This window comes from Syngnathoides biaculeatus, chromosome 7 (assembly GCF_019802595.1).
Source record: "Syngnathoides biaculeatus isolate LvHL_M chromosome 7, ASM1980259v1, whole genome shotgun sequence".
NCBI lineage: Eukaryota > Metazoa > Chordata > Actinopteri > Syngnathiformes > Syngnathidae > Syngnathoides > Syngnathoides biaculeatus.
The window spans coordinates 31,900,618-31,910,347 of NC_084646.1; the positions used below are offsets into that span (position 1 = coordinate 31,900,618).

The following is a 9,730-nucleotide window of genomic DNA, read 5'->3' on the forward strand; positions in this document are numbered from 1 at the left end:
TAAATGACGATTGCACAGTGGTGTTCTTAAACCAAAATAAAATGCAGTTCTATAATCCTCGGTTTCTTTGAACTGCCTCAGGTCTGAGTTGCATGGAGTCGACCAACTTTATTTTTGTTGGTCTGAAACCAAGATGTTGCTAACTTAGGCCAAACAACAAAACGTTGTGGTTTTGATTTTCTTGTCAGTTCTCGTTATTCAGATTCTCGTGCATAAAAAGATCGAATCTCATGAATCCTTGGTCCAAAAAACATGAAAACAATGTCAAAAAGTTGGACTTTGCAAAACATGAAAACATAACTTGACGTGGCTTACTCGCGCTATGACATGGGATGAGGCAGTTACATGAGCTGACGCTCGTGAACACAACCACATACACACAACGATCTGGCAACAAGTAGCATGAAAAACAAGGCTTAAAAACACAACTTAATCAGCGCACATGAGGAAGTAGCACACGACCCGAACATGAACAAGTCAGGTATTATTTCATGAAAACTGATCCATTATTCCTGGTACTGTAATCCCTCATTTTTCACAGCTAATGAGGACTAGAACCACCCGCAAAAAGTGAAAAACCGCCAAGTAGCACAGGATGTATGTTTATGTGGGTCTGGTCATCTTTAATTATAAAGCCTTATCCAACCGACGTGCCTTCCGATGAGGAAGCAGAGTTTAGGCAGATGCCATAGTAAGGCAACTGGTTAGAGCGTTGCCCTCACAGTTCTGAGAACCGGGGTTCAAATCCCAGTGTGGAGTTTGTATTTTCTCCCCATGCCTGTGTGGGTTTTCTCCGGGCGCTCCAGTTTCCTCCCCAACCCAAAATCATGCAACATTAATTTGGACACTTTAAATTGCCACTAGGTGTGATTGTGAGTGTGGCTGTTTGTCTCTATGTGCCCTGCGATTGGATGGCAACCAGTTCAGGGTGTACCCTGCCTCCTGCCCATTGAGAGCCGGGATAGGCTCTCCAGCGCTCTCCGGAATCCTCGTGAGGATAAGCGGCAAAAGAAATGGATGCATGGGCCTTATAATGTAAATCTTCTTCTTTTCCTTTCGGCTTGTCCCGTTAGGGGTCGCCACAGCGTGTCATCTTTTGCCATCTTAGCCTATCTCCTGCATCTTCTTCTCTAACCCCAACTGCCCTGATGTCTTCCCTCACCACATCCATAAACCTTCTCTTTGGTCTTCCTCTCGCTCTTTTGCCTGGCAGCTCCATCCTCAGCACCCTACCACCAATATACTCACTCTCTCGCCTCTGAATATGTCCAAACCATCGAAGTCTGCTCTCTCGAACCTTGTCAGCAAAACATCCAACTTTGGCTGTCCCTCTAATGAGCTCATTTGTAATCCTATCCAACCTGCTCACTCCGAGCGAGAACCTCAACATCTTCATTCCTGCCACCTCCAGTTCTGCTTCCTGTTGTTTCTTCAGTGCCACGGTCTCTAATCCGTATATCATGGCCGGCCTCACCACTGTTTTGTAAACTTTGCCCTTCATCGTAGCAGAGACTCTTCTGTCACATAACACACCAGACACCTTTCGCCAGCTGTTCCAACCTGCTTGGACCCGTTTCTTCACTTCCTTACCAAACTCACCAATTCTCTGGATTGTTGACCCTAAATATTTGAAGTCGTCCACTCTCGCTATCTCTTCTCCCTGTAGCCTCACTCTTCCCCCTCCACTTTTCTCATTCACGCACATATATTCTGTTTTACTTCGGCTAATCTTCATTCCTCTCCTTTCCAGTGCATGTCTCCATCTTTGTAATTGTTCCTCTGCATGCTTCCTGCTTTCACTGCATATCACAATATCATCTGCGGACATCATGGTCCAAGGGGATTCCAGTCTAACCTCATCTGTCAGCCTATCCATTACCACTGCAAACAGGAAGGTGCTCAGAGCTGATCCCTGATGCAGTCCCACCTCCACCTTAAATTCCTCTGTCACACCTAAGGCACACCTCACCATTGTTCTGCTGCCATCATACATGTCCTGTACTATTTTAACATACTTCTCTGCCACACCAGACTTACGCATGCAGTACCACAGTTCCTCTCTTGGTACTCTGTCATAGGCTTCCTCTATATCCACAAAGACACAATGAAGTGCCTTCTGACCTTCTCTGTACTTTTCCACTAGCATCCTCAAGGCAAATAATGCATCTGTCGTACTCTTTCTAGGCATGAAACCATACTGTTGCTCGCAGATACTTACTTCTGTCCTGAGTCTAGCCTCCACTACTCTTTCCCATAACTTCATTGTGTGGCTCATCAACTTTATTCCTCTATAGTTCCCACAGCTCTGAACATCCCCTTTGTTCTTAAAAATGGGAACTAGAACACTTTTCCTCCATTCTTCAGGCATCTTTTCGCCCGCTAGTATTCTGTTGAATAAGTTGGTCAAAAACTCCACAGCCATCTCTCAAAATTGCTTCCATACCTCCACCGGTATGTCATCAGGACCAACTGCCTTTCCATTTTTCATCCTTTGTAGTGCCTTTCTGACTTCCCCCTTAGTAATCATTGCCACTCCCTTGTCCTTCACACTTGCCTCTTCAACTCTTCCTTCTCTCTCATTTTCTTCATTCATCAACTTCTCAAAGTATTCTTTCCATCTATTTACCGCACTACTGGCACCAGTCAACACATTTCCATCTCTATCCTGAATCACCCTTCCCTGCTGCACATCCTTCCCATCTCTATCCCTCTGTCTGGCCAACCTGTAGAGATCCTTTTCTCCTTCTTTCGTGTCCAACCTGGTGTACATGTCTTCATATGCCTCTTGTTTAGCCTTTGCCACTTCTACCTTTGCCCGACGTCACATCTCGATGTACTCCTTTCGCCTCTCCTCAGTCCTCTCAGTATCCCACTTCTTCTTCGCGAATCTCTTTCCTTGTATGACTCCCTGTATTTTGGGGTTATACCACCAAGTCTCCCTCTTTCCTTTCCTTCCAAAAGACACACCAAGTACTCTCCTGCCTGTCTCTCTGATTACCTTGGCTGTCTTAGTCCAGTCTTCCGGGAGCTTCTGCTGTCCATCGAGAGCTTACCTCTTTCCGAAAGGCCGTACAACATTCTTCCTTTCTCAGCTTCCACCACATGGTTCTCTGCTCTACCTTTGTCGTCTTAATCGTCCTACCCACCACCAGAGTCATCCTCCACACGACCATCCTATGCTGTCGAGCTACACTCTCCCCTACCACTACTTTACAGTCAGTAACCTCCTTCAGATTACATCATCTGCACAAAATATAATCCACCTGCGTGCTTCTACCTCCGCTATTGTAGGTCACTATATGTTCCTCCCTCTTCTGGAAATAAGTGTTCACTACAGCCATCTCCATCCTTTTTGCAAAGTCCATCACCATCTGTCTCTCAAAGTTCCTTTCCTGGATGCCGTACTTACCCATCACTTCTTCATCGCCCCTGTTTCCTTTACCAATATGTCCATTACAATCTGCACCAATCACAACTCTCTCGCTGTGTGGGATGCTCAGAACTACTTCATCTTGTTCCTTCCATCATCTAGTTCCTTATAATGTAAATATAAGTTATAAAACACTTACTGTATTATATTACTTTATAGTTACCATTAATCATTCGGAGACTTCTGCTGGAGGTGCTGCCCCCTTTGAGATGGGGAGTTCTTTTTGTGTGTGTGGGGGTACCAGAATGTTTAAAATATGTTCACAGTACAGCATTAATACTTTGCATACTTGAGACAAAAATTATAAGAGTAAAAGTGTCCAGTTAAACAATAACAATAAAACATTTTTATTGCAGTACAGAAAGTGACAAAGCAAACACATGATGTCTTCTCCTGTAGACGTCCCCTCTCCATCACACCAATGTGCCTTTCTTTGTTGCATCACACTGTTTAAGCACGTATAGTATCAAGCATTAAAAGCAAAACAAGAGAGCGAATGTGAGATAACTTTATGTACAATTAATCTAACAGTGCTGACTGGGTAATTAAGGAGTTTTTGTCTTTGTTTTTCTTTCTCTTTCAAAATTCCCTTGTACAAGGAAGTAACCCCATCAACACAATTGCTAAACTTGACAGCTCTTACCATATTGTTGTAGACTTCTAAGGGCGTAACGTTTTTGAAATTTTTCATAACCAACCTTTGCTGGCAAAAAGCCTCGTCCTCAGGGGTGAATCCCTCCTTGCAGCTTGAGGTTCGTCAGCACTTTCTTCAGCCTTTTCATCATTGTCACCTGGCCGTTTTTCTGCGATCCGCTGTCCACAAAGGGAACCTTGCAGGCCACCAAAAGCGAGGCGAACTCATCACAGTACAGAATCTGCTCTTATCAAAGTGCTAAATGATATAAGGTATACTGATTCAGGAACGGTGTCAATTTTGGTCTTGTTGGATCTCAGCGTGGGTTTTGATATGGTAGATCACAATATACTGCTAAATAGGTTGGAAACATGGGTAGGACTAAATGGAACGGTCCTTAAATGGTTTAGGTCCTACCTAGAGGAAAGGAGCTAGATTGTGACCATTTGGAGGTGCTCGGTCTCAGCGAATGGCAATGACATATGGTGTCCCTCAAGGGTCAGTTCTTGGACCTCTCCTGTTCAGCCTGTATATGCTACCCTTGGGTCAAATTCTTCAAAACTTTAATTTTGACTACGATAGCTATGCAATGTCACACAGTTATATTTAGCAGTGTCTCCAGATGACTACAGTTCAGTTGAGGTATTGTGCCACTGTCTGAATCGGATAAATAACTGAATGGGCCAAAATTTTCTTCAACTAAATCACAGCAAAACTGAGATAATTGTTTTGGCAATCAAGAAAAGAGAATTGTTGTTAGTAAACACCTGGACTCTCTATCTTTAAAGACCAAGTCCAAAACCTTGGTGTTCTGATTGATTCCGACATGACTTTCAACAATCATCTCATATCAATCACAAAAACTGCCTTCTACCATCTGAAGAACATATCTCGACTGAAATCTTATACGTGTCAAGCAGACCAGGAAAAGCTCATCCATGCTTTTATTTCAGATAGACTTGACTACTGTAATGGTCTTCTCAATGGACTCCCAAAAAAGAGTATTAAACAGCTCCACCTCATTCAGAATGCTGCAGCTCGCATTCTGACCAAAACAAAGCGGTCAGAGCATATAACGCCAATCATAAAATCCTTGCACTGGCTTCCAGTCAGCTTTAGAATAGATTTTGAAGTTCTGCTACTGGTCTTTAAATCACTCAATGATTTAGGTCCTGAATACATGAAAGAAATGCTTCCGGAATACAAACCCTAGTAGAGCGCTGAGATCAACTGACTCAGGTCAAATATTGGAGTGCAGAGTCCAAAGCAAACATGGTGAAGCAGCATTTAGCTATTATGCTGCACACAAATGGAATAAGTTGCCAACAGAGGTGAGGTCAGCCCCAATTGTGAATGTCGGGTATAAAACTTCTTTTTCCTCATGCTTTTTAGAATATATCCACTTTTTGATCATATTAGTTGCACTGTATGCGGTTTTGTCTTTTTTTTAATATTGTTTTTGTCATTTTATTGTTTATATCCCGTTTTAAATGTTTTCGAATGCCTTTATCATGTAAAGCACATTGAGTTACCTCGTGTATGAAATGTGCTCTCCAAATATATTTGCTCTGCTTTATGGTTCAGAAGTGGCGTCCCGTGTGTGCATTTATCATTTCATACAGGTGTATTGTCCGCTTACTGTAATTTCTCGAAAATATTGTGCAAATTTTTCCCAAAACATTTTCAAAAAGTTAAAAAAGCGCATTATATTTAGGTATGGATGAAAAATAAAAAATACAATCACATTATATAGTTGTATACTGGTACATAGTGGGTAAAAAAAAAAAGGTATACATATACATTTCGATATGATATTCAATGTCTTATGTTACACATTTATATTTATTACGGTAATGTTGTGCCCCCAACCTGAACTCTATGACCTCCTCGTGTAGCTTGCAATTTACGATCGTTAGCGTAGCATGTTTGTTGCTTCTGCACCAAAGATCAGAAACGACTGCCCGTGAGTTTGTTTTAACTTAAACCAAGACAAAAAAATGTCGACTACAACGGCTAGTTGTGCAGCTGCTTTTAATAGAAATGTACCGATGACGCCGCCAACCCGGAAGTAGTGCCGCAATCCGATAGCTCCCCTCAATGGCTTCAGGTGGGTGTAAAAACAACGTGAGCTCAAACTATGTAATACGAGCGTCATGGCCACATTAAATTTTAAAAAAAAAAACGTGAGAGCGCACACAATTGAATAGGTCGCTTTTTTAATGTGCCCATTCCCCTCATTTCTACGTAGTTTGAGCTCACGTTGTTTTGATGGCCATCTGATGCCATAGCTTTCCTATAGCGAGAGGCTGCGCCGTGGAACCAAAACTCTTGGGATTCAAAAAATGTTTCCCCACAAACGCCATGGATGGCACAGAGGGTGACATGCTGTCCGAGCAAAATAGGATTACTGTTCATGAATTCAGGAGGCACCAGAACTGGTCCAAGTCACCAAAGGTAGCTACGATGGATATTTTTCAGATTGGAGATGAGCCAGATGTTGCTTTAAGTCTTGGCCAAGGATGTGTAATGCAGAGGATAAACTGCATTATGCACAAACGTTTTATGCACATATATTTAATGCAAAAAATGTTTCAGTCGATGTTAAATAAGGCTGTAATATATGTTATCAGGAGTATTAATAAAATGTTATGCCATTATTAATCCGCTCTGAAGCCGGATCCCCTTCCTGACGCAATCATCTGCATTTAACCGTGCTTGGGACCGGCCTACAGATCGTAATGGCTTGTGTCCGCATGGGGCTGCGTTAAAATAATGTTCCAGAATCATGACAAATAAAGGTCGTCCTCTGTTGGGCTGTGTTGCCCTATCCTTTGAGTGCCCAGCACCTTCAGCTGTCCATCATGTAGATGCTTGTGTCACCGTGGCACGAACAGACATGCCTTGACTTTCTCTGTCTATTAAACGATTAACTTTCCCTGATGTACCGCTGTGAGTGGATGCACACGCAAAACAAAACCAAGTAAGACTTCTTGGGTGATCGACTCCCTTCTCACAGCTTGCTGCCTTTTAGCTTGCTTGCCATTTAGTTTTCAAGCTAGCACACATAATTTACAAAACTTTTTCTGCAGTGTCTCCATCATGATGGCTTGCGTGGGGTGTGGTTCTGGCAAATTGGATGGGTCCCAACATGACCGTTTCAGGGCGCAGGCTGGCACGGGGAAGCAGAACCGTTTGGTCCGCTGCAGCCTAGCTACGCATGGGAGAGACCCTGTACCCTCAATAAAACACGGCTTCAGGGAATTTATGACTTTCTTTCTTTATTTTTGTGTTTTACTTGGTCAGTTGCACACCCAGGAATAATGGCCCAACTTATCAATAAAGAATAACAAATTGCACAAAATAGTCACTATATGGAAAAAAAAAAGGGCTCATGGGGAAATGACGACCCATGCGAGAGGCATGCTTGTCATCTGGTCTTGTTTTTAGCCTTACCCAAAAAAATGGCAGTGAGTTTCATGCAATATTTCAGCAATTTAGTACTAAATTGTTCATAGTCTGCACATTTTAAGCATCTTCAAACATATTTAAAGGATTATACGGATAGGATATTGAAATGATTCAAATAATATTAATTGCTAAAATGGACCAGCCAATCAATCACCTGGCTTGAGTCCAATCAAATCTATGGAAAGAACTGAAACGCAAGGTCCATAAAACCGGCCCAAGATTTGAAGACTGCTTTTGGTCTGGGCCAAAATCACAACAGAGACATGCGTAACAACTATTCTCTCCATAAAGGAAGCATCTTGAGCCCGTCGTTGAAAACAAAGGGTTTTGTACAAAGTATTAAATAAATACCAGTTGGTGTGTTAATACTTTTTCCACGTTTCGTTTCACATTATTCCACTCAATTTCTGATGTTATTTGTTCTTTCTTAGTATGTATGGAGAACTTGGGTTTTTCTTAATATCTGGGGAACTCTTGATGTCACTATAAAAAGTTATCTTTTTTTAAGCATACTTGGCTGACTGTATTTTTTAGTCTCTTGGCATTGGATAAATTTCACTATTTGTTGCAGGGTGCTGGTCATTTACTACGTAACTCCAATAAGCATCCAGCTCAGCTTCGTTCAGAGGTTTGCACCCCAGGTGGGACAACTATCTTTGGCCTTCATGCTCTGGAACAAGGAGGTGTGAGGGCATCAACCATTACTGCTGTGGAATCTGCCACTGAGAGAGCAAGGGAGCTTGGTCAGATGTCTGCAGCACCTGGAAGCAGAAAATAATAGCTCCTAGTTGCCTTATACAACTCTGTCAAGTCTTTTAATTGCCGGATACTTTTTTTCTGCTCTGAAATAAAATAAAATATTTCTTCTGACTCTATTTATCATTCAAATATATGGTAAGAATTTAATATGTAAAATCTACCAACCAATTTAGCAGCAATATGAATTTAAGTGAATTGTTGTCTGTCTGTCTCAGCCCAGTAGTTCCTAGGGATCACTAGGTGTAGTCAGCGTTTTGCTCCTTTGTTACGACGGGTGGGCACTGCCCTCGTTAAAAATTATTTTCAGTTTTATTTTTTGAGGTTAGGGTTTAGAACAAGAACAATCCATCAGAGACAGAACACAAGACCGATAAGGTGTGAGTCATTTCCTGTGCATTCTGAAGCACATTCAGGTCACCACCACACATATGGAGCCTCGCACTGACCCCTTGTACATTCAACTTCAGGAGCTTTGCTGGCTATGATGTATGTCTCTTGGACAACATTTCCAATCCTTGATTTGCTAACAAATGGACAAGACGAGCAAAAAAAACAGACATAAGGGACCTCAAGCATCGTTACACTTAGACCATTGGTTCGGGTCATGGGCCATTTCTTGATGCTTCATGAGCACACAAAACCACCCACTGGCCATGTAAATAATCACAGGGAACTATGTAAGGCCACTTAATGTGTGACATAATATGACATTTGTTGTTCTTGGAAATTATCACAACATAAATGTTTGACCAAACATTGTGTTGCGAAATAAAATATTCTTTGAATGTATTGTGTGTAGGGCGGCACAATGGGGCAGCTGTAGAGTGTTGGTCTCACAGTTCTCAGGCCCGGTGTATAAATCCTGGCCCCGGCTGTATAGTGTTTGCACGCTCTCCCCATGCCTGCGTGGGTATTCTCCCGGCACTCCGGCTCCCTCCCACATCCCAAAACATGCATTAATTGGAGACTCTAAATTGCTCCTATGGATGATTGTGTGACTGTTGCCTGTCTCCATGTACCATGCGATTGGCTAGCAACCAGTTCAGGGTGTACCCTGCCTCCTGCCCGATGATAGCTGCGACCCTTGTGAGGCTAAACGGCTCCGAAAATGGATGTATGGATGTATTCTGTGTGTGTAACTGTTCCCGAAATGGGAGTGATAACATACATCCCAAAAAATTGGAACATGGTAGAAAACTCAATTCATTTCATTACTCATAGATTCATTAAACACTTGGGATAATACTTTTCAGTGAGCAAATTCCTTCCATAACTGGGAAAAGTTGTGAATCCTTCACAGCTACTTCTTCCTGTGGAAACTGAAAAGAGTGAAATCCTGGTCCCCCATCATGATCTCCTTTTAGAGAGGAATGATCGACAGAATCCTGTCAGCAGCATCACAGTGTGGTACGGTGCCTACCACCTCCTGCTGCAACATC

At 42.4% G+C, this 9,730-nt stretch overlaps 1 protein-coding gene across 4 annotated transcripts in view; it reads left to right on the plus strand.

Moving 5' to 3' along the window:
* Nucleotides 1-8,402, plus strand: part of pycr3 (pyrroline-5-carboxylate reductase 3) — a 38,219-nt gene extending 29,817 nt beyond the window's left edge. For all 4 annotated transcript variants that reach the window (XM_061825297.1, XM_061825300.1, XM_061825299.1 and 1 more), the window contains one exon: nucleotides 8,104-8,402. In XM_061825297.1, coding sequence (XP_061681281.1) covers nucleotides 8,104-8,310 — 207 coding nt within the window. In that variant the 3' untranslated portion in view covers nucleotides 8,311-8,402. The remainder of the gene's footprint in view (nucleotides 1-8,103) is intronic.
* Nucleotides 8,403-9,730: the final 1,328 nt, after the last annotated feature.